The 25,586-nt window shown below is 36.8% G+C and overlaps 4 protein-coding genes across 5 annotated transcripts; all 4 read left to right on the forward strand.

Annotated features, from left to right (window-relative positions):
* Window positions 1-3,071: 3,071 nt before the first annotated feature.
* On the forward strand, window positions 3,072-5,126 carry LOC117615460 (chitinase-like protein 2). Its single transcript, XM_034344541.1, has 3 exons — window positions 3,072-3,515; window positions 3,964-4,123; window positions 4,352-5,126. Exons 1-3 carry the CDS (start codon window positions 3,128-3,130, stop codon window positions 4,776-4,778), a joined length of 975 nt encoding a protein of 324 aa, XP_034200432.1. The 5' UTR covers window positions 3,072-3,127; the 3' UTR covers window positions 4,779-5,126.
* Window positions 5,127-8,175: 3,049 nt separating this feature from the next.
* On the forward strand, window positions 8,176-12,055 carry LOC117632361 (acetate/butyrate--CoA ligase AAE7, peroxisomal). The gene is made up of 3 exons (XM_034365816.1): window positions 8,176-8,468; window positions 9,732-10,322; window positions 10,859-12,055. Exons 1-3 carry the CDS (start codon window positions 8,253-8,255, stop codon window positions 11,753-11,755), a joined length of 1,704 nt encoding a protein of 567 aa, XP_034221707.1. The 5' UTR covers window positions 8,176-8,252; the 3' UTR covers window positions 11,756-12,055.
* Window positions 12,056-16,417: 4,362 nt separating this feature from the next.
* Window positions 16,418-21,113, forward strand: LOC117629140 (putative beta-D-xylosidase). Its single transcript, XM_034361649.1, has 6 exons — window positions 16,418-17,101; window positions 18,610-18,891; window positions 18,989-19,158; window positions 19,245-19,693; window positions 19,785-20,198; window positions 20,298-21,113. The coding sequence occupies exons 1-6, from the start codon at window positions 16,691-16,693 to the stop codon at window positions 20,897-20,899; spliced, it is 2,328 nt and encodes a 775-aa protein (XP_034217540.1). The 5' UTR covers window positions 16,418-16,690; the 3' UTR covers window positions 20,900-21,113.
* A 1,166-nt stretch (window positions 21,114-22,279) lies between these two features.
* Window positions 22,280-25,209, forward strand: LOC117620821. 2 transcript variants are annotated; one of them, XM_034351062.1, is made up of 7 exons: window positions 22,280-22,415; window positions 22,713-22,774; window positions 24,270-24,332; window positions 24,422-24,469; window positions 24,552-24,614; window positions 24,743-24,810; window positions 24,921-25,209. In XM_034351062.1, the coding sequence occupies exons 2-6, from the start codon at window positions 22,724-22,726 to the stop codon at window positions 24,803-24,805; spliced, it is 288 nt and encodes a 95-aa protein (XP_034206953.1). In that variant the 5' UTR covers window positions 22,280-22,415; window positions 22,713-22,723; the 3' UTR covers window positions 24,806-24,810; window positions 24,921-25,209. The 2 variants fall into 2 exon arrangements, with proteins under 2 accessions (XP_034206953.1, XP_034206961.1); XM_034351070.1 differs by lacking the exon at window positions 22,280-22,415 and adding an exon at window positions 22,438-22,568.
* The last annotated feature ends 377 nt before the right edge of the window (window positions 25,210-25,586 follow it).

Genomic DNA, 25,586 nt, shown 5'->3' on the forward strand with positions numbered 1-25,586 from the left:
AAAAAAAATTGAGACCATAAAGTTTGAGTGTTGTTCTGGAGTAAAAGTCTTGCTTCATGGGGTTTTAACTCCTTTTTCTTCACCAAAAATAGCTTAAAAGAGGGTTTACATAACTTATATATTTATATATATTGTTTTCATATTGGAAAGACTAAATACCCTTGAAAATAGATGGAAAATTGAATGGTGTTAAAGTTAGATGACAAATCATGGATTTTGAAAAATTAAGGTGACATTTCTCTTAAATTTTTCTTTGAAGTAACAAATTGAAACTTGTCAGGTGACATTTCTTAAAAAATCCCTAAAATCTAATGATCAATTTTTTTGGTACTTACAATTTCTATAGTCTTTCTAGAAATAAAAGTAAACATTAAATCATATAAACCACGTTAGTTCATACCTCCATTGACTAATTTCCAAAAAGCATCATCATAAATCAAATACATATTAAATGTAACTGAAAAACACATATAATCAAAATGAAAATATGTTCAACAGAATTAAAAGTGTATTTTTATTGCTTGCCTGCAACTAAATTCATAAAGAATTAGACTTTTAAGGCTTTAATAAGTTAACATATGTTAGGCTAATATTCAAAACAAGTTAAATATATAGGTTTGATTTTTTTTCCCCCCTCAAAAACCACACTATCCCTTTAGTGTGATTCCGTTGGTTGTGACAAAATGTGTTACGCCTAGTTGGCTAGAGCATTGTGTGCATTGCTACAATGACTTGTTCATGAGTACGTAAGTAATTTCTTATTGTTGATGTATATGGAGCATGACATCTTATCAATCGTTAAAAACTGATCAAGACAACCATATATGTCTTAATTCAACGTACCGACGTGTGGTGCTAAATTGTCGGTGACGCCATACCTTGTGTATTTTTTTGACCACTTTATAGCTTAGTCTGAAGACACAACTTTTTTCTCGTTGTCCTTTGAAACCAAAGCTCACGACCGCCACATAATAATAAGAATAGTTAGAACAGTGGCCCAACTTATTGATGTCTCCTTCATAGTTCCCACGCTTGTCCCACCGGTGTTGCATATTAGACAAGCTTCGTACTAGGTTTAGATAGATATCCCTCATTCACAAATATGTGTCACGAGGCAATGGCTGCAGGTACATGTATATTTGATGGAAAAGCCTCACAATTGATGCAACATTTTGACATGAAAAAGCGAAAATTCCTCAAAAATCAACTGTATGAATTAACCTGATGTTTAGCTTTTGTAAAGAATTATAGAAAATCTATTAAATTCGAATCCGCACCCCTTTGATAATAATAAATAAATAAATAAGCACTCAAATAAAACACGTATAAACGTGGATTCATTCTTTTGTCAACACGCGTGCTGAATCTGAATTTACTAGTCATGAGTTTATTCATCTTTCGCATCATCCTTGTTACCAGTTTGCTCAGCAGTTGTTGTGTAATTTTGTGTAGAAGATGTTGATGTATCATGTCATCACGATTCATGAACCAACTATTTGAAAAATAGGACAATGCCATTTATAGCATTGAATAGGTCCAAAAATTAGGTTGTTTTCATTTGTCCGATTACTAAAGAAAATCTCATGAAGATTAATCAAAATCAAGTAGCAAGATGGACTGATGGCTCTCAATTATTATGCATTTTCATTACACCCAACACAATCATGGAATTATTTTATTTTACATAGACATTTCTAACCGATACCTTTAGATATCATTCTTTAAGCAATATGCTAACCACTAGAATTATATAATATGCTTTAAGAAATGCTAGCCTCCTAGCAAATCCCCTTACTCCATATACATGGCGGTGGTGGCTCAGGCAATGTGTTTGTGTTGTCAGGTTGGGTTTCAGAGTAGTGAGGTTTGTAGGAATTATCAGTGCACAAATAGGTTCTACAGATTTTACAGACCTTTGAATTTATAGCATGGTTTTTTCTTTTTTTGGGGTTAAATTCTTTTATGTGGTTTCTACCAGTCACAAACTGTTTGATATGGATTTGTATTGTAAACTTGTGAAGATGGAGGTGGGGTTGTTAGTGTTGATGATGGATGAAGAAGGCGGAGTTGGGATCAATGATGTATAAAGAACCCGAAAGGATGCTTTTACCCTCTCACTTTGACAGATAAATTGACAGAGTTGGACGGTATGACCCAATTGGAACTATTTATCGAGTTAATGGATGTAATTGCCTCAAAAAAGGTTCACGGACCTAATTGCAACTATGAGCCAAGTTCAGGGACATCTAAAGTAGATAACCCTTCAAAATAAAACTAAAAAACCTTCTTCCTATTCTCGCCATCACAGAGAGGGTGGGTATGATTTGGATGGTTGGCTCGGTGTAGGGTGGAGGTTGTCCATAGCTTTGTTGGCTTTGTTGGAATATTTAGATGTTGGAAATTAAAAATAATATAATAATACCATTTTGCCTCTACATTTAACATAAAAAGTTGACAAAACTAATGATAGGACCATTTGTCCTAACGAAACTAACATTGAAAGATCACAAAAACGATTTTAAAAATTGAAAAATAAAAATGCAAATTTAATCAAAATTCATGGACCATTAAACTTAAAAACCATAATAGTTGGATTGATTTGAACTTCATAGAATCTAGACCTTATTTGGATCCTTCGACAGAAAAACAATAGACCTTATTTGGATCCTTTTAGGCCACAAATAAACAAGGCGGACCCCTTTCAAACAGTGAATTCCATTCCTAAGGTCCAAGCTAAACCAGGCCCAAAAGAATGTCCAAGTTTGATGACACCCCAGCGAAGTTTTGAAATTCATACCCAAAGCCCGTATGGTCTCAAACCAGTATGTGAATATGGGCAGGGTAGGCAAAAGCTGAAACTGTGGTCAAGTTTTTGCTTCCCTTGCACTCAAAGAAGGAATAAAATAGAAGCAAAGAAGGTGGTGGGTGGTTTACACATTGAGTTTTAAATAAGTTGCACCTTCAATTTCTCTGACAGTTCCCTCCGAACCTCATTTGTTGCACCTTCATTTTCTTTCCCTTTCACTCCCTCAAAGCTTTGATCTCTAATTTTCTAAACCATCCATATAAAAATTCATTCCAACACAAACACAAAGCATTCCCCATTGTTCTGTAAATCAAAGCAAAAATGGAGGCAAAATGGTTGGTGTTTTTCTCAATGGCAGCTACAATGCTGGCCCTTCATGTTGTGGATGGTCAAGAAGAGTCGTCTGTGAAGCCATTGGTGAAGATAGTGAAGGGCAAGAAGCTGTGTGACAAGGGGTGGGAGTGTAAGGGATGGTCTGTATATTGTTGTAACCAGACCATTTCTGATTATTTTCAATCTTACCAATTTGAGACCCTCTTCTCTAAGCGTAACGCGCCCGTGGCGCATGCAGTGGGCTTCTGGGACTACCATTCTTTCATTACTGCAGCCGCTGAGCACCAGCCTCATGGCTTTGGTACTACAGGAGGCAAGCTCCAAGGAATGAAGGAAGTTGCTGCTTTTTTCGGCCATGTTGGCAGCAAAACTTCATGTAAGTCTAAAGTTTTTCTATCTTGGGTTTTGTGGGTTGATTTGGTTGGACTTCTTTTAGGATATATGACAGTGATTGGCTGGTTGCGAGTACCAATTCATAGATATGTTGTCGATATTTGATTGATATTGTCAAATATTGAACTAAAAATATCAACAACATTTGGTATTCGGTACCAAACAATCTTTTCCAGCTCTGAATTAGTACTTGTTTTTAAATGGATTTTGATTAGCTCCTCAGGACTCCAAGGAAAAAGAACGTACAAATCTAGGAATGTTGTGCATTTTATTGTTTCTGTTTGATCTTATGGATTCCATGATTTCATCCACAATGCTTTTCCTTGAAGGGTTTTGAGTAAAATTGCTTTTCAAGCTAGGTTTTAAAAATGATTGTTTGCAGTCTTGTACATGAAGAAACAATGGATGATGGTTTTTGTTTGAATTTTCAGGTGGGTATGGGGTAGCCACAGGAGGACCATTGGCTTGGGGTCTATGCTACAACAAGGAAGAGAGCCCTAGCCAGTTCTACTGTGATGATTATTACAAATACACTTATCCCTGCGCTCCTGGAGCTTCATACCATGGCCGTGGTGCCTTGCCACTCTACTGGTACAAAACAACACATTTTAAATCCATTTCCAATTCTATTTTTCTTTTTCTTATGCAAAATTTCATTTGGGTTTCTTTTTTTTCTTTTTTTTAAACAAGCGGTAGTCTAAATTAATCTAATCTACAGTGAGGGGGACTTGAATTTGAGTGCGCACAGGGATGGACTCCAATGCCCTCCCAACTGACCTAACCCCACATCTGCTTATTTTGGGTGTCTTTGATTTGCAGGAACTATAACTATGGAGAAACAGGGGATGCCCTGAAAGTGGACTTGTTGAACCATCCAGAATACATAGAACAAAATGCAACCCTAGCCTTCCAGGCTGCAATCTGGAGATGGATGAACCCAGTGAAGAAGCACCTTCCTTCAGCCCATGATGTCTTTGTTGGGAAATGGAAGCCATCTAAGAACGACACTTTAGCCAAGCGAACTCCTGGGTTTGGCACCACCATCAATCTGCTTTATGGGGACCAAGTTTGTGGTCAAGGTGACGTTGACTCCATGGACAACATTGTCTCCCATTACTTGTATTATCTTGATCTTATTGGAGTTGGCAGAGAAGAGGCAGGCCCTCATGAAGTGCTTAGCTGTGCTGAGCAGAAAGCTTTTGATCCTTCATCTTCTTCTTCTTCCTCTTCATCTTCATCTTCTTGAACTTGGTTTGGTGGCGATAGGGCCTGTCAAATTGTCAATTTGTTGAGCTAATTAGTATACCTTAAAAAAAAATATATGTATTAATAAGGAAGGAACGTAATTTGTTTTGAGAATATATGCATTGAAGAGGAAGGAAGGAAGGGGAAGCAAAATGAAGACAGATTATATTCAACTTCTTTTATCTTTTGTGTGAAGTTGCAGCAAAAGCCTGCATATTGTGTGTAAATTTTGTGATTTATGGGTTTACAAGTTCTAAATATTGTACGCAATTATGCAATTTGATTTGTATGAACCATGTTACTGTTGTGTAATGTATATATATCAAACACGTCAATCCCATTTTTGTAACAGCATCTTTTTTCTTTTTCTTTCTTTTTATTTTTTATTATTTTTATTTTTATATAAATAAAAACGATAGATTGTATTTATAATTCAAGCACAAAGGTCATTAGCCACAAAAGCCTCTTCTTAACGCTTCATATTTCTCATCACGCATGCTTGGGTTTTTGCAATTATTGAATAAGATTGTTCTACATTTTTTTTTTTTTTTGTGGCCAAAGTTATGCGCCCATAAAGTTCAAACCTGAAACAACTAATTTGCAAGTCAATGTCATATTTCACTTGACTAAACCAGTTAGTATTTTTTTATTCTTTAACTTCATGTTTTTTATATGTTTTTTATATCAATTTGGTGGGCAAGGACGGACCCATAGTGGGGAAAATGGAATCAAATGACCCGATAGACTCAATGAAAGCAAAGTAGAAGTTCCCCTTAAATGGCTGTGTGACCCCATGAATGGCTGAAGGAGGAGGTTGCAGATCTGAGGAAGAAGAAGCTGAACAACGATTCTGTTTTTTGTTTTTTAAAACAAGCTGGCCAAGCCCCATTTCTCCCAAAAATCACTCTTAGAGCCTTTTCCACTTTGAGGGGGGATGAAGCCATTGTTCTTCCCCCCTCTCCCCTCTTCTCTTCCTCCTTTCACCTCTTCCCCTATTTTCAAAGACAAAGGGTTTTCCCTATTTGTCTTAGTTTTGTTATGATTTTCATCCAACCATTATAGGCGGCTATGGCTCAGCGTCGGATCTTCACCTGCATTTCGGCTTCGGATCTTCACCGCCATCTTTTTTGCAATTTCTTTATGTTTGGAATAAGTTGTAGAGACTCTTTGGGTTCTTTGTGTAGTTTTCACATATCCTTTTGTGAGAGTTTTTCATCTCTCCTTTGTGAGAGCTTTTCATCTCTCCTTTGTAAGAGTTTTATTTATATTGTTATGGCTTAGTTTTTTCAAGCTTTTTCTATTTTTTATTATTCTAAATTTGCAATCTTAGTTGGGATGCCTATGCCAGAGTTTCTTCGATCCTGCCTGATTATTAGTGGAGACACACCAGATTGTATTAATTTTGATATTAGACCACTCCGTTATAGTAATGACCCTTTTGTGGCTAGTGACTTTTTTGGCTGAATTATAAATGCAATCATAGAATTTCTCAACAAAACAAAAAAACAAACTGGCCAAAATGGCATCGTTTTGGCCCAGCTTCTAATTTTTTTATTTTATTTTTAAAACAGGCTAGCCAAAAAGGCGTCATTTTGGATCAACCCAACGATTTTTTTTAAAAAAACGTGCTAGCTAAAACGTCATCGTTTTGGCCCAGCTTTTAATTTAATTTTAAAAAAATAGGCTGGCCCAAAACGACAGTGAATTTTTTTTTCAAAACGTGCTGGCCAAAACGCCGTTGTTTTGGATCAGCATCAACGAAATTTTTTTTTAAAGACATGGCCAAAACGACGTTGTTTTGGTCCAAGTCTTTAAAGAAAAAAAAAATTGTATAATTGAAACAAAACCTCCCTCCCGAGTTGAGAACTCCAAAACCCCTATTTCCTAAACCCTCAAACCTAAATCCCCAATCTCCACCCCCCACAAACCTTTAACCTTTTCCCCCACCAAACATTTAAAAAAAAAATTTTAACTTTTACACTATGATCCAACGATATAAGATTCCTGAATCCGTCCTGATGATGGGTGTGCATATAACGCTGAAAATTAGTCAAGGCACCGGAGCTTTCTCGAAAGCCATGTCCAATGTGAAATCTTCTGCGTCCAATTCTTCGAGTAGCCCAAGAACTAGACCTGGGCCACATTAGCAACCAAACCGAAGAAACAAAACAACGCAGTCAATGAGATAGCACGCCATCCCCTTGAAATTATAAATCCTTAAATAAAAAAAATATTTTTACAGCACCTTATAATATTATATTTTGATTGCCATATAAGATGATTTGATACATTGTATTTTGGTTTGTAAAAGTTTAGGGTACTACTAAATATATCAATCACCATAGTGCTCTCATATATATAATACAGTCCAAAAGGCGTTCTAATTGGAAAGATTTTGAACTCTAAATGCTAGAGACTCCCCGGAGCTGTTCACAAATGTGTGGATTCGGATGCAGCCCTTTGAACTTGAGTGGGCCCTACATTTCGCTCCACCAATCGCCAAGGACGCACAGCTGCCATATATTAAAATAAAATAAGTTATTTAAAAAAATACATAAATCAAATTACATCTTAAAAAAATATAAATAGAGTCTCAAATTGTGGGCGAGATGCCTTAGAGCCCAAAAGATTCTATTGGAACTTTAAATAAGGCTTTATCAATCTCTTTTACAGCCCCAACAATTGAGCATGGCCTAATCTATTGAATATTTTCAAAAAGCAATTACATGAATATGTTTATATTTTGCAATACAAATTTTTTTTTCATAAAAGACACGCTTCTTTGGAGTTGTCTTTCAATTTCTTTATCTTATATAGCATGTGTGAAGAATCTCTATTCAAGTATTCATGGACTTTGGATGGCGATCCTTCCCTAATAGTTCCTTTATGGAATATAATTGCCTTAAATATATTTGATGGCATGGTTCAAACAAAGCATCCTAAACATCTTATTAGTAGAATAAGGGTTGCAGGAAGTCATAAAATGCTTTGGGGAATTGAAAATAAATAAAAATGTTGAAATTGTCATACAGATTAATATTTTCGAACTTAGCAAACTGAAACAATAAGAAAGAAAGCAAAAACGATGCTCGTAGTAGCAACAAGCAAGAAAAATAAAAGCAGTCTAAACCTTGAACACATGGTTATAAAGAGTGTTGCAATAAGAAATAAAGGATGATGCTACAGATACCACAAAACTTTAATATTTTATCTTTTGGTAACTAAATACCAAATTCAATACGTCCTTGAATAAGCTAAGCCTGCCCAAAAGGAAACGAAAGCAACTGACACGTGTCGTGTATTTAGAAAGGCTTGGAATTAGATGAGCAATGACGAAAGTCGTGTAAAATATGTATATCTGTATATATAGCTCCCCAGTTTCACTCTCAACCTCTTGTCAGCTTCTTTCTCATAACTCTGAATTTCTGAGAGAGAGAGAGAGAGAGAGAGCGAGATTAGAGGAGGTGCAGGAGAGATGGTGGTGGAGCGAGACATAGACGATCTGCCGAAGAACGACGCGAACTACACGGCATTAACGCCGCTGTGGTTTTTGGAGAGAGCAGCTGTGGTGCATCCCACCAGAAAATCGGTGGTCCACGGATCTCTTCACTACACGTGGCAGCAGACTTACCAGCGTTGCCGCCGTTTGGCCTCCGCTCTTTCCAAGCGCTCCATCGGCCTCGGCACCACGGTACTTCATTAGCTTACCTTAATTTTCTGTCATCGACGACGTTAGCTGAATTTGTTTTATTATTTTAAATCATTTTTATTTTTATGTCATCAAATATTATATTTTAGTTTTGTTCATGGTGAAGATGGATATGTATGTATCACCAGAGAAGGAAAAAAAAAGGGAAAATAAAGGCAAGCTCTTTTGCATGTTTAATTGAAATTTATGGAAATGAAATTACATTTAAATGCTAGATTTCTTTGTAGGTTGCTTTGGATTTTATCCCTTTCTGCTTCGTGTTTGTAAAGGACTTTGCTTTTAGTTTAGTTTTCTACTGGTTTATGCTTCTTCTCATTCAATACCCAATGGTACAGAGAAGAAATTTATACAGACTTTGGAAAATATTTTGCATTATGGATTTCAAGCAATTTAATTGAAACAAAAACGAGCCTTCCAAATGCAATTGGCTTTCCTTAGAAAGTAAGGGAAAAAAAAGAGGCTCCCATATAGATACATACAGTTGGGAAAGAAAGAAAAACTAGTTACAATTATGTCACCTCGATCTAGGTCCCGAATTCGGCTAATATTGTCTGTCTTCAACTTCAATTAGACACTTTGAAGATGCAATAACTCACCAGTGTTCCTGTAGAAAAACACCTATTTCTACTCTATATGCATGCAAAGAACCATGCTATGAAACAATTGCAGCATGACACTGGTGAATTGCTTCAGTGACATCTCCTTTTTCCTCCAAAATGCAGATGGGTATTATTTTCACCAAAAAATGTTCTTTTTAATTTGGTCATTCCTGTTTTACGCTCAATTTTGTTGAGATAATGGCCTTTTTTATTTATTGTCTTGCTTCCGTTTTTCTTTTCACTTCCTTTGCTGATAACTATTGTCTCTGCACCATGCTTGTTTTGGGGGATTTTTGAAGTTCTTTTCTAGTTGTCTATATGCTATCAACAGATAGTTTATGCTTGAGTATTCATAATGTCATTCTTTTAATGGACATATTTCCTTTCTACTGGCATGGGAAAATGTTTTTTTGTTTCTTTGTTTTTGTTTTGGCTACTGGTTGTTTGTATTCATTGTACTGCAATACCTGGATCCTTGTTCTTAAGAATTCATAATAATCTCTGAAACCATAATGCGCACCTCTTTAAAATCTCGGATCAATTTTAAGATACCAGTGTGGGGTCTCATAATCACCTTTTGTATATGCTTCTTTTGTTGTGTTGGAGCTTGTTTACTGACATATTGCTTCTCTGATATTGACAACAGGTGTCAATAATTGCACCAAATATCCCAGCCATCTATGAAGCTCATTTTGGAGTTCCGATGGCAGGAGCTGTGTTAAATACTGTCAATGTCCGTCTAAATGCACCAACAATTGCTTTCCTTCTTGGTCATTCATCGTCTGTAGTTGTCATGGTGGATCAAGAATATTTTCCCTTGGCAGAGAAAGCTTTGAAAATTTGGGAAGAGCAAAGCAAAGGCCATTACAAGCCTCCACTCTTAATTGTTATAGGTGACGAAAATTGTGATCCTGGGGCACTAAAAAGTGCTTTGGGAAGAGGCGCCATTGAATATGAGAAATTCTTGGAAAGTGGTGACCCTGAGTATGCTTGGAAACCACCAGAGGATGAGTGGCAGAGCATTTCTCTGGGTTATACTTCTGGCACAACAGCCAGTCCTAAGGGGGTGGTTTTGCATCACCGTGGGGCTTATCTGATGGCTTTGAGTGGTCCTCTTGTATGGGGGATGACTGAAGGAGCTGTATATCTCTGGACTCTACCCATGTTCCATTGCAATGGTTGGTGTTTCCCTTGGTCAGTTGCAGCTCTTTGCGGGACAAACATATGCCTTCGACAGGTAAATAATATTTTGTAATTTTCAATGATTGATGTTTAATTCAGCATATGAATTCATCTTTCTGATCTTGTGTGATTTTGTCATAGTGTTGTAGCTTATATTTGATGTAGATAGAATGGTGCAATTTGATCAGTCTTTCTAGTCAACCTATTATCCCAAGTGTGATAGTAAACCCTGATTCCCTGATTGAATGTTCAGAAACCAATATAAAAATGCTCCTTGGAGCTTGTAGTGGATTTTCTGCGCTGTGGCAACCTGCTGCACTTACAGTAGTGCCAAATTTTTACATGTGCCATCGATCTATAATGTTCAGGCAGCATTTCATGTTTGGTTGTAAACCTTTTAAGCTTTGGGACTGAGCTTCAAATTTTATTTTTCAAGTTCTTCTGTTTCTCTGTTTACGTGGATGCTGGGCACATTTGGAGGTTAATCATTTTAGTATACAGGGCAGATGTTTGCCATTTTTTCCATTTAGTTTTCTATGGTAGCTTGGTTTAGATGTTCATGTCCACACTCTCCTTTTGGCATTTTCATAGGTTACAGCAAAGGCAGTTTATTCAGCTATAGCCGAGTATGGCGCGACTCACTTTTGTGCTGCACCTGTGGTACTGAACACCATAGTGAATGCTCCACCAGATGAGACTATCCTGCCGCTCCCTCATGTTGTACACGTAATGACAGCTGGTGCTGCCCCTCCACCCTCTGTTCTCCTTGCAATGTCCCAAAAGGGCTTCCGAGTCACTCATACTTATGGTCTGTCTGAAACTTATGGCCCCTCCACAGTATGTGCTTGGAAGCCTGAGTGGGACTCACTTTCCCCTGTAACCCAAGCACGACTTAACGCACGTCAAGGTGTTCGGTACATTGGTTTGGAGGGCTTAGATGTTTTCAACCCTCAGACTATGCAACCTGTTCCCGCAGATGGAGCTACCATGGGAGAGATAATGATGCGGGGAAACCTTGTAATGAAGGGGTATTTAAAGAACCCAAAGGCGAATGAGGAAGTTTTTGCCAATGGATGGTATCATACTGGGGATCTTGCTGTGAAGCATCCAGATGGGTACATAGAAATTAAAGACAGATCAAAGGACATTATCATCTCTGGAGGTGAGAACATCAGTAGTGTTGAGGTAGAGAATACTCTATATCAACACCCGGCCATATTTGACGTATCAGTGGTTGCAAGGCCACATGAGAAGTGGGGAGAAACTCCTTGTGCTTTTGTGACATTGAAGTCGGGTGTCGATAAGTCTGACGAAAAACGTCTGGCAGAAGATATAATTAACTTCTGCCGGTCCAAGCTACCTGCTTATTGGGTTCCCAGATCAGTGATATTTGGACCATTGCCAAAGACAGCTACCGGAAAGATACAGAAGCATTTGCTGAGGGCCAAGGCCAAAGAGCTGGGACCTCTCAAGATGAGTAAGTTATAAAACTGTATGATGTTGGTCATTGTACAAAAGCGCTAATAAAAGATTGCACTATAATTAGTGCCGAGCTAGGATTGTTACTTTTCTGTCCTTATTGGCATTAATGATGTGACTGAAACTTGTCTTATACAGACTATAAACTAGGAAATTAGATTGAGATTTCTCTCCAAGTTTGATTTGTGGTTGGCTTATCCAGTTATTAGTCGTCTATATTGACAAACTCCCAGGTTAATCCCCTTTTTTCTAATGTCTTATTCATTGAAAATAAACGTTTGTGATTGTATAACTCGTGCAATTTTAATATTTGTTAATTGGGCCACTATTGCCGTTGTTGGATGAGGACATTGTTAAACAAAAGCATTACCACAAAGCATTTTTCAGACGTGTGGACAGTGGAACTTAATTACTAAATGATATGATGTGAAGTTTGGCAGGTCAATTCCTTTTTAAGGGCCATAATTAGGTTTCATCTTGAGCATATTAAGATAACTGCTGAGTCGCTGTTAAAAAGACACTCCAAATTAAAAATAGATAGAAAACCATCTTCAAGAAATACATAATGGGGTATAACAGTTAACCGTCATTATTTTAACAGAATTCAAATTCTATGCATTATTAGGAGATGTCTCAAGTTCAAATGTTCCGTCTCTTGATTTGGTCATTAATTTTAACAAAATTCAAACTCCATACATTATTAAGAAGAGATGTCTCAAATTCAAATATTCTGTTTTTTTAGATTCCGTCTTATACCAAGAGTGGAAGGAAAGCTTTGAAGAAAAAAAAAGAAAAAAACAAGAAACCTATATCTCTATGTGGCCCACCAAGTTTGTTGCCTTTTGCTTTGATCCAACCCTCTAATCAAATTGACCGTTACTTAGCAGCCTTGGTTTTGTTTTTTTTTTCCCCCAAGCATGCGGCTTTTTGCTTTTCTTTTTTTTTCTTTTCTTTTGTTGGCAAAGTCAATAATCGGTTTTCCCCCAAAATAAAAAGGGAACGCTTCTGTGAGCAGGATGTTGCTGCTGATGCTTTATCTGCTAGAAGCATCGATTTTGGTCTTGGGATTCATCTCTTTGAGACGGCTCCTAACTTCCTGAAGGATATTTTGTATGCTGATGTCATAGGTGTGTCCAGGCATCGTTTTTTTGCTGCTTAAGTGTTGCTGTGCTGGGCTTTTAGCCCCCATGTTACCAAAAAAAAAAGAAAAAGGAAAGCTTCTTAATATTGTACTCAATAAAAGCCCTCACAAGTCCTTCAACCCATAATTACAGATGGCAGTAGGTAATTAAAACTCACAGGTGGGAAGAGACTTTCAAAAATAGAACATTAACCTAATTATATTCTTCTTGTGTTACAACTAATATATATATGAAACTTAATTATTTATATTGTATTTGTCTTATTCAGTTGATGTTAAGAAACAAGAAATTTAAATAGATACACTTTCAATTATATTATTGAACACATTAATTTTGATAATGTGTTATTTTTTGTTACATTTAATATGCATTTGTCTTATAAAGTTTATTGCAAATTAGGCAATGAAAAAAAATATATCATTACAGTTTAAGTTAAAATATTTAGCTAGCCAACCCATCGAAAAATTCCTAATTCTGGTCTTGCTTATACCATTAGCATTTTTCTAAAATTATCGATCGAATGCTTGGAGTGAAGTCCAAGATTTCCCCTGAAATAATGTGGGCAAGAGCCAGACGCTTTCATTACAACTTACCAGAGAAACAAGAGCAAACCAACCAACTTTGAGCCACTAAGGCTTGGATCTTGCGGCGCACAACAGTTTACAGTGAACACACATTTATGAAGATTATAAATAAATAAAAATATTTGACAAAGACAACGGAGATTCTCCAAACCAGTAGGGAAGTAAAACTAAGAGGATAAGCAGGAGGAGGAGGAGAAGGAAGAAGAAAGCATCTCATTCTGAGCTTCATATGGAGAGCTAGTTGGCAAAGCTATCTCTTTGCGTTTGCACTGATTGATGGGAATTTTTAAGGATAAGAATGTAATGGGCAATCACTATCCACACCCATGCTACTGTTTTAGCATAAAGCTCGGCTTTGTCATCCATGATCCATCCACGAAGGATGGTCTCATCCATGCATGAACATGAACTATTTCTTTCAACTTTTTTATTTATTTATTATTCATTGAAGGGTCTATTTTCCTTCTCATCTAGAAACTATAAGTAGTCAAAAATCCAGAGATAGATAGGGAGGAGAAGTTGGGTTGGGTGGGTCCATGTGTTTAGATTTATGATCAAGTTAGGTTTTCTTACGCCCTCTAATTTTCTTGGCCACATCTCTAACCGATGATATTGTCTTTCTCAACTTCTCATTTATGGTCATATTCTTTGTCTCCTCCAATGGCCAATCCTTAGCCAACCAACCAATCATGCAAGCAATGCAAGCCACATTCAAAGCCAGCGATTAGATAAGGAAAACAAAGAGTGTTAATTAAGCTAGCAACAATTAAAGATGAGGAAAAAGCCTCAGGCCCCAGTTGGTTGGTTGAGAACAAAGCTGTTAGAAATATCCAAATTCATCAAACAAATGAAGAAGAAAAAATACATTGACTTGCATTTCATAGGTCTCATGTTTGAACTCCCGTGACATTTTAGTTGTGTGCGTATGTGTATGAAAAATCTCCCCTCCTTTGTAGTTGAGATTATTCCGTCTACTTAAAAAAAGAAGAGGTTAGTGTAAAAAGGGTTTTTGATGAATTCAAAGGCATTTGCATATATAGCAAGCCAACTAGCCAATTGGCTCTAAACTGCGTCATTTCACGTGGCCTAAGAGGCTTTCAAGCCCTAAAAGAAATACATACAAAGATGAAATGTAAAACCATATATAAAAGCTCTAACCAAATTAAAGCATGGTGTGACATCAAATCAAATCCACCACCATAATGTTTCTGTTGAAATGTTGAGGTCCCACAGAATATACATGCATCGATCGAGTTTTATCTCTGAAAAACATTGTAATGTTCGTTTTCGTTACATATTCTCTACTGCCTGCATTGAAAGCTTGTTTTGTTCCTTCGTTATTTGGACATTCTTTTTTCCCCTTGGTGGGGTAGGGTTTGATGCACAACGATTTTTTTCTTCTTTTTTAACTAAATCATTGGCTTTATTAATTGCTTTTACGCATGCATGATGCATCTGTGCAACTAATTTAATATCCCGAAGCAAAAAATATATGTGTAATTAGCTGGTTATATTCGATGGATTATTGTATGAATTAATGTATTTATAATATTCGCATATCTTGAGGGACGTATCAGTAGAAAGAGGAGGGAGAAACTCACGCACTCGGGTATTATGAGGATTTGAATTCATGACCACTTGAAAGATATATAAGCGTGAATTTAGTATATCAAACAAAATCTTGGACAAAGTCTGTGACAATATTGGGAGGATTTTAATTTTGGAAAATGAAAGATCAAAAAGAAGAAATTAATTAAGAAAATAAAGCAATTGACTAAACTGAAGGATAAGGTTGTAACATAAAGATTGGCAATAGCGTATGAAGCTCACTCTCTTATATATATGGGCCTATCTGGAAGCTAGCTAGTTCCATTTCCTTCTCCTTCATCTCATACTTGGGTCCTCACAAATAAATAATTCTCATTCTACACAGCACGCCACAGAATAATCTTCAGCTTATCTGTCAGCTTTCACATCCTAATATTATATCATATTATATACATATACATATATATATATGTATATATATCAGATACGTTTCGAAAAATTTATCCGAAAAAAATTGTAAGTATTTGATACATTGTCGATATTTCTAGTCGAAATACTTAGTGATATCGAACGAGCTTTTTTTATAAAACGCATATACATTGTAAAATTTTGCTCTTGGTGGAGTAAGTAACTATATACTTCACATGATCAAAATAAAGATACAAGAGGACAAATGTTTTTGTTTCATCGCTGGTAGAAATTTGAAGCCACAGTCACGAGATTGACTTTCTAATTTCTCCCGTGTAGTCTGCGTACAGGTAAAAAAGTCACGAGCATGAAAAACTTCTGCCTCCTCCTCCCTTTTTGTGAAATAATTATAAACCAAAGTCAGTTTCCAATGGTGGGAGAGGACGACGCAGACTAAACACTGCATTATTAACACAGAAAAGTTTCCACGCAAACAAAATATATGTCCTTTTTAATCAATATATTTGAAATTATTCCATGTTTGTTTCTGCAAAAATTATACATATACTGAGTCAAGTAACTGACCCAAGATTTTAGTCACCACCATGTGTCCTTTCATTTGGCAATAATTTCTGGGAGAGTTATCTGATATTCTGTTGAAAAAATTGCATAACCATTCTCTCTCCCTCTCTCTCCACAATCCCTGTAAATTTTTGTTTTCTTTTTATCAAACTATGCTTCGATTTTATTTAAACATTTTAAAGACCAATGTGACAGAGAATGTACCAAAAGAGAAATTAGATTCTCCAGTCCGTGATCCCAATATTTCTTAATTTTTATGACCTAATCTGATGTATGTCCTTTATTGCCCATTTTGCTATATGGTTGGTCATGGCTCATATACTTTTTTAACTATAGCTATAGCCCCTTAGCCTAAGTGACCATCCATTGCCAACTGCGTGTTGCACTGACACACTCTCTCACCTCTCTCTCTCTCTCTCTCTCATACACGCTCTTTTTCTTTCTTTTTTCTGTTTTGGTTAGCTTCAAAGTTATAATCGCATCATCTACGTGGAAATAACTCAATCATGAAAAACCTCTCCGCTCATTTTTCCCACATCATAGCCATCCTGCTAACGCAACCTTCTAAATTCTCTCTGTATAAATACCTATGCCAAGCTTTCGCCTAAACACACAAAACCCAATAGAGCAAAACAAAAGAAAAAGAACAAAAAAAACTCCCCACATTATTCCATTTTAATATGGCATACAATATTACTAAGCTTCTCTCACTTGTTTCTCTTCTTCTGTGTCTTTCTTTTTGCACCATTGGAGTTGTCCATGCTCGTCCACCCTTTGCTTGTGACCCTCACAACCCAATAACCAGAGGCCTGAAGTTCTGCAGGGTGACGGTGCCAATCCATGTTAGGGTTCAGGACTTGATCGGACGGTTGACATTGCAGGAGAAGATCAGGCTGCTGGTGAACAATGCTATTGCTGTGCCCAGGCTTGGCATTCAGGGCTACGAGTGGTGGTCTGAGGCACTTCATGGTGTATCCAATGTGGGCCCTGGAACCAGGTTTGGTGGGGCCTTCCCTGGGGCCACCAGCTTCCCTCAAGTCATCACCACCGCTGCTTCCTTCAACGAATCTCTCTGGCAGGAAATCGGACGGGTGAGGATTATTCTTGCTCCTTTTATCTTTTCTGATTAGTATAAAATTTAGAATTACAAAAAGAAGAGGAGGTAATAAAGTCTTTAAATAAAAATATATATTTACCATCATTTTTGGGTTCCGCAGCCCATAACTCTTTTATCTCAACCACGTGATCAAAATTGTCATATATTTTACACTATAATATTAAATTAATGGGGTGTAGACGAGTATTGGTATATTATACATATTAGATTTGATATGTTATGTTATAATTTGACATGACTTACTAATTCGTAGTTTTAATTAACTGTGTCATAATATGATATGTCACACTGTTGGTGAAAACTACTTCATCGCTTAATTTGGATTAGTCATACTAAAGATAGAAGTACAATTTGCATGGATACTTGGGTGATAGTGGTTGCATTGGAAGTTCCGTGAGCTACCTAAATTCAACATCTCTTCATGATTTGGATAGCGGCGGCAATGATAATGACCTTTGACTAGCTAGCAATAGCAAAGCTAGATTTTAGTCCTTAAAACCCACGATGCCATGAACAAACAAAATAAACGACATTTTCAGTAGGTTAATTATTGTGGTTGTTGCTCTTGTTTATTTAGTTCTTTTCAAGATATTATTGAAAATGGTCCACCCACCTTCTTGGTCTATACATATAGAAAGGGTACCTATCAAAATTATACGTATATAGATGCTTCGGATTAAATAATGATAAGACGATCATTTCGAAGTTAATCCTTAATTATAAGTAGGGAGATTTACTATTATACCCAATATAGGAGCCCAAATTCTGAAGAAGAAAAACCCTATATGAAATGGACTTTATAAACACACCCAAAACTCATTTACAACATAACAAAAAGACTTTTAACTTCTTTTAAATTACAAAATTGTCATTGATTTCTTAAAACAAACTCAACCCGAAAACCTCATAAAAAAGCTCAAAACACTCAATAGGGCATCAAAGTAATTTAATAATCAAAGTTAAATTCAATAGGGCCAGCTTTCATTTTTTGAGTTTTTTTGTTGTTTGTTTATAGAAATTAAATAGTGTAGGGTTTATTTATAATTTTAGTACTAAGAATGAATATATATGACTAAATATCTCTTATAGCTATCGTGATTAAGAGTACGTTGATCCGTTATAAAAGTTTTTATTTTATTTTATAAAATATCATATTGCTTGTAAAGAAAAATCATGATCATGAGCCAAGCGAGCCAAAACAATCTTGACATCCTCATGAGCCCAACTTGGCAAGTTGCAATCCCTAATTTGGTGCAAATATTTACTTTCGGTTCTTTGGGTCCCATGTGAGCCTGTCGAATCTTTATCTTGGATTTATATACAATTACATGTACTAAAACTGGACCATTTTCGATTTATGGCAACTACAGGAAAATAATGTCCCAGTCTCGATCACTGGGAAAAAGAAAAAGAAAGAAGGGAAATTAATTTATGATAATTGAATTAATATTTTTTATTTTAAAATATTTGGTTTCTGGGCAGGTGGTGTCTGATGAGGCAAGGGCAATGTACAATGGAGGGATGGCTGGCTTGACATATTGGAGCCCAAATGTGAACATCTTTCGTGACCCAAGATGGGGCAGAGGCCAAGAGACTCCTGGTGAAGACCCTGTCTTGGCTGCTAAGTATGCTGCTAGGTACGTCAAGGGGCTCCAAGGTGATGGAGCTGGCAATAGGCTTAAGGTTGCTGCATGCTGCAAACATTACACTGCCTATGATCTCGACAACTGGAACGGTGTCAATCGCTTCCATTTCAATGCCAGGGTAACATGATCTTTAACTCTCTAATCCGTCTTGTCATATATTATGTTATCAGACTGTCAATATTTCAGAGTGATGATTTTGCGTGTGACATGTGCAGGTTAGCAAGCAGGACTTAGTGGACACATATGATGTGCCTTTCAAAGCCTGTGTGGTGGAAGGGAATGTTGCTAGTGTTATGTGCTCCTACAACCAGGTGAATGGAAAGCCTACTTGTGCTGACCCTGACCTCCTCAAGGGCACAATCCGTGGCCAATGGAGACTTAATGGGTGAGTCTTTTTGATTCATACAGCTAGGAACACTTTTCTCTTTGTTTTTTTTAGCCTCTTTCTAATTAACTTTTTGGGTCCAATAGGTATATTGTCTCGGACTGTGATTCAGTTGGTGTTCTATATGACGAGCAACATTACACCAGGACACCAGAAGAAGCAGCCGCTGACGCAATTAAAGCAGGTTTGGACTTGGACTGTGGGCCGTTCCTCGCAATCCATACTGAGGCCGCCGTAAGAAGGGGACTCGTTAGCCAGCTTGAAATTAACTGGGCCTTAGCAAACACGATGACGGTCCAGATGAGGTTGGGTATGTTCGACGGCGAACCATCGGCCCACCAATACGGAAATCTAGGCCCAAGAGACGTGTGCACCCCGGCCCACCAACAGCTAGCCCTTGAAGCTGCTAGGCAAGGCATTGTTCTATTGGAGAACCGTGGGCGTTCACTTCCTCTCTCAACCAGACGCCATAGGACAGTAGCAGTAATTGGGCCCAATTCTGATGTTACTGTCACAATGATTGGAAATTATGCCGGTAAGTCTAGTAATTTGTTTTTTTCTAGCTTAATTTCTTTAACATTGATCTAAATTTTAAACCATTTGGATATTTTTGTAATTGTATGCAGGTGTTGCATGTGGTTACACTACACCCCTACAAGGAATTGGGAGGTACACAAGGACCATACACCAAGCTGGGTGCACAGATGTTCATTGCAATGGAAACCAACTATTTGGTGCTGCTGAGGCCGCAGCAAGACAGGCTGATGCAACTGTCTTGGTAATGGGCCTTGACCAATCCATTGAAGCCGAATTCGTAGACCGAGCCGGTCTCCTTTTGCCAGGACACCAACAAGAGCTAGTGTCCAGAGTGGCCAGGGCCTCTAGAGGCCCAACCATCTTGGTCTTGATGTCTGGTGGCCCAATTGATGTCACGTTCGCAAAGAACGATCCGCGCATTAGCGCTATTATTTGGGTTGGGTACCCTGGCCAAGCCGGAGGAACTGCCATAGCCGATGTTCTATTCGGGACCACAAACCCAGGTAATAACGACAGTACAACAAACTCTTGTTCACATATTTTTATCTTTTCCAACAAAGTGAACTAATGTCGTCCGACTAATTATTATATGTTTTGTACAGGAGGAAAGCTTCCCATGACATGGTACCCCCAAAACTATGTAACCCATTTGCCAATGACAGATATGGCCATGAGGGCAGACCCAGCAAGAGGCTACCCTGGCAGGACCTACAGGTTCTACAGAGGTCCAGTTGTCTTCCCATTTGGTCTGGGCTTAAGCTACACAACTTTTGCCCACAATCTGGCACATGGGCCCACATTGGTCTCCGTGCCTCTCACCAGCCTAAAAGCCACCGCAAACTCAACCATGCTGAGCAAAGCTGTGAGAGTGAGCCACGCGGACTGCAATGCACTCTCCCCCCTGGACGTACACGTGGATGTTAAAAACACTGGGTCCATGGATGGGACCCACACTCTTCTGGTGTTCACAAGCCCACCAGATGGCAAATGGGCCGCCAGCAAGCAGCTGGTGGGCTTTCACAAGATCCATATAGCAGCCGGCTCGGAGAAACGGGTCAGGATTGCTGTTCATGTGTGCAAGCACCTCAGCGTTGTGGACCGGTTTGGGATCCGAAGAATTCCATTGGGTGAACACAAGCTTCAAATCGGTGACCTCAGCCATAACGTCTCCCTTCAAACCAATTTGGGAGAAATTAAGGTTTAGGGGCTATCAAAAAAACAAAGAAAAAAAGAAAATTGATAGTGACACCCAATATTATATGGCTAGCATTTTAGTCCCTAGTCTTTCTTTTTTCAAAATTACAGAATAGGAAATAGAAAAGAAAATTTCCACTGTACAAATAAAGGAAAGACGGTCCAAGAAAGAAATATTTATTAATGAGCCGTAAGGTTTTAATAAAAATAGTCATTTTGAATCATATGTTAATTGTTGCCAAATGCAAGTTTAATTATAAATTTACACAGGACTATGGCTATTTTTGCATATAAAGTCATGAGTTCGAATCCCCGTCCCTCAATATCATTTAAAATTAAAAAGCAAAGTGCTTTGTTTTTATTACAAATAATTGCTTAATATATACCAACAACAATGCAGGGTAGTTGCGGTTACAATCAAAATTAGGTAAACATGATTTTTTTTCCTTCTTAAGAAATTAAGGCATTGGGTTGACTGGTTTAGCTTCATTTTCAAACCGTAATTCTAATGAATTGCAATAAATAAATAAACTGTAAACTTATGAGGGTTTTGACTTTCCCATGAGTTCATAACTTCCACAAGTTTTATTTATTTTATTTTATTTTATTATTCTGGAAATAAAGATTTATACTCATTCTTTCTTTCTTGTGTGTGAACATTGTACTTTTTCTTCAAGCGTAAGGATTAAAGCAATTTGAGCTTAGAGTTTAATTATTTATCATTTACATATGTCCAAATAACGTAGTTTTAGACATAAACGCAAATTCAATAAAGATCTGATCGAACTACCGTAATATTAATTAAATTTAAAATACAACTTGTGATATCTAAAATATTGAAATTTCTTGAAGAAACTGATGCTTATTTTTTTGGGCTATGGACTTTTGATAATGAATAATAATTTGCATTAAAACAAAAAATGCACAAAAACTCATAAAATATAAGAGTGGTTGTCGGTAAGTAAAGTTTGTGTGTGTGTTAGAAATTTAGAAAGGACCAACCGATGGTGATATCCCAACAAGCCCAATAGTTATCCATATCTATATTTTTCATTTTGGTTATTTTCTAAATTTTATGATGATATTTTAGTATACAAAATTTCCAGTCTCCTAATCTCTCCTACCCCATTTGAATTTGTCCACCTTCCATGAACTTCAACCCCAACCACGCTATCTTGTATGACCTTATTGGAGAGATATAGTTTCTAATTTTTATCTACTTACCATATATTTTAAGTTTTTATTAGCGTTTAAAAATGTCTCCAGTTCGTATCCCCCTCTTGGTCGATAAACTTTATTGGTTTGAAAAATTCATCTCTAAATCAAAATTAAATACTAAGACACAACTTACAGGGATAAATACAAATACATTCTTATCTTACCTGCTCACTCAACCCCCATTCTCTCTCTCTCTCTCTCTCTCTCTCTCTCTCTCTCTCTCTCTCTCTCTTTCCCTCCTTGGGTTCCTTTTCGCATCGCAACTTGTCCTTATTTCTGTTGCAGCTCTCACTTTGCTCTTCCACAAGGTAATGTCAAGATCCCTTTCTATCCTTCTCCAATAGTCTCTTTTCTCTTTTTGGGCTTTATATAAAGCCATTCACAAACCATATACATTATTAACCCACTCTAAACTCCTCCTGCCCCATTTTTGGTTTCTGCAATCTTTCTGCATTGTTCTTGTTAGCCCCCCCGCTCCTCTGTTTCTGTTTCTAATTTTCATGTCTTAATTGTCATTATGATGTCAAATTTTGTTTACCCTTTTGTTTTGCTAGTTCTTAATTTTGGTCCCATGATTTTGATTTGTGTGATTGATGATCTTGCAGGAGAGCCAAAGATGGCGGATTGCAACAGAGGAGAAGACTATTTCTCTGCCCAAGACCATGAGGTGCTCTGTTCTTAACACTCCCTTAATTATTCTTTTTAATTTATTGTTTTGTTAAAATATTGAGTTTTGACAAATTAAGCTCATAAATAAAATAAAACAAATAAATTCAGAGAGTATATATATATATATATACATGTTGTTAACAACCATAGACTACTTCCAATTTCCATGGTGTCGGTTCAAACTTCAAATGTATAATTAAGAAGAGCTTCGATGGCCATATCCGGCTGTCCTTGCTGCATGAATCAATGGCCATACATACACTTGGCAGGCAGTTGCAAACTTTACTTTTAATTAAATTCAGTTGGTGGCAGATATTTTATTAATTATGTTTTTACTACATTTCCTTTTCTTTTCTTTAATACCCCCAAAAAAAATTTCTTTCTTAGTCAAGGAAAAAATAATTAGTTCAGCTTCCTCTGTTTTCTCGTTATGAAACAGGAGAATGAGTAAGGTTGAAACTCACGTTATGTGTCGGCTTTTTACTTTTTATGGCGAATTCGAATTTGAAATCCCTTTTACTATTGAGAAGATAAATCATTAGACTGAATATAGAGATTATTAGTCATAGTATTTGAAAAAGAAAAACATTGATGATGAGTAAAGATGTCAAACGGAATAGCTCGACACATCATGACACAAGCTCAACTCGTTTAAATGGAACACAGTACAGTACAAACAGGAATATTAATGGGCTGTGCATGAATATTGTCGAGGCTATTAGAAATTCACTTACCATTTTATTTTTTGGTTAATCCCATTAAGCATAAAATTAGATGCTCTTGTGTTGTGCCAAAAGCAAATACGAGGGTTGTAATTGTGATCCCAAAATATCTGTGATTTCTAATCAAACCGTTTTGGAACCAAAGATGCAATTTAAATTTGGGTGTGTGTGGATGCATAGGATAGAAAAAATAAAAGGGGACCCACATTTAGGATATTAGTAAAGGATTGTTTTGACAAGTAACGGCTAGTGTTGTGACACGACAGGAGAATATGTCTATCCGCCAACGTACGTCTTACTTTTTTTCGAAATGTCGGCAGCAGCAACGGTAGTTACAAGTATGAACATGACCGTAGACTACCACAGCTCTAGCTGCTGCTCCTGCTGACTTTTTGTGTTGACCAGCCACAGCCAAAGAGTTGGGCTGTTTCGATTGTTGATTGAGGCCTGCCCCTAAGGACCGTTGATTTGCTAACCGCAAAACATGGCCCATCAAACCATATTTATAAGTTATGGGCAATCTTTTTTGTTTGTTCAAAGGCCATGACTCATGATCCATAGGGTTTTCTGTTAAACATATATTCTAAAAGGATTTTCAAGTGAACAAAAAAAATAAAAAAATTTATAATTAAGAGTATTTATCCACACACCCGAGAAAAAAAAGTCCGATGACCCATAATGATAACACTCAAATATTTTATTCGGATGATTGATCATTTAACCACTAATCTCTATTGACTATAGCAGTTTTATTTTTCGTTTTAATTGCAGGCGTCAACAGTTGTCCAGAAATATGGGGGACTTGCGCCAAAGAAGAAGCCTTTAATTTCGAAGGTAAATTAATTAACATTTCAAAGTTCAGTCACTTCATGTGTTATTGCATTAAAATGTAAAGAACAAAACTCTCAATTTCTTGTGTGTAGGATCATGAACGTGCCTTCTTTGATTCAGCAGATTGGGCACTATGCAAGGTATTAATAATCCCCACAAAAATGAAAATAACTCTTCTTTTACCCTATTTTTTTAATAAAAAAATTCATGGATGTGGAACAGCAAGGTGCAGGGGTGAATCCAAAATCAACAGCAGCCGTGGAGACCTTACAGCCAAAACTGCAGGTACAAAAATTTTAACTACTAGACTATGAGCTAGTTGGTTTATAACTGCGCGTTGGATCAATAGATCGATACATTTTGAGTTTTTTTCAAAAAAATTGAACAATAAAGAAAGTAATTTTGATTTGCAGAGAACGCCGCACCAGCAGCTCCCTCCAAGGAGACCTGCCTGTACATCTGATCATGATATATAGCCCCAGTAAGTTCCGAAATGCAGTCTTCATTAGTATGTTATACTGGTTATAGTATTAATTGATCTCCTTTTAATGGTTATTAATTCTTTTTTTCTTTTGGTTTATGATGTTGCAGGGAGCATACAGATTCATTTGTTGTGTTCAGAGGCATTGAGGGCTCAAAGTAGTTTGTTGTGTTCAGAGGATTCATGTTCATGACAAAGTTATAATATAAGCATTAGAATTGGCTGATCAGTGTAATAATTTTCAATTAGCTTTTAATAAGAATAGTGTTCCTCTCAAACATCCATAACCAAAAGTAAATATGAACTTATGCAGATGTTGGTGGGAAACCATGAATGCTTCAAGGGCATTTTGTACAAACTTTTTGTTTACGACAATATTTGCCCCCATAACTAGTTTAATCAATGTGCAAAAGATGCATATATATATATCTCTAAAATACAATGAAACCTGGTTTAATCCATTTTTGTTTTTGTTTTATCAATCGGAAATAGGGTTTTGAGTTTAGACATCATACAACATTGAGATGAGAAATACTACCAGACCAATATTCTACAGTTACGAGAAATTTATATCTTCACGCTAAAAGAAAAGAGAAAAGAAAGTGGAAGAATGTGGATCAATTTTCCACATTTTGCCTTGAGGTTTGGTTAATCCTTATGTGCCTAATCACTAATACCATTACACTAGCAGTAACTCATTGCCAATTTTTGCCATATGTCTCAATACCAATATAATGCCTTTGTTTATGGAATTGATTAGGCCGTGAATTAAACAT

The sequence above is a fragment of the Prunus dulcis genome, chromosome 1 (assembly GCF_902201215.1).
Source record: "Prunus dulcis chromosome 1, ALMONDv2, whole genome shotgun sequence".
NCBI lineage: Eukaryota > Viridiplantae > Streptophyta > Magnoliopsida > Rosales > Rosaceae > Prunus > Prunus dulcis.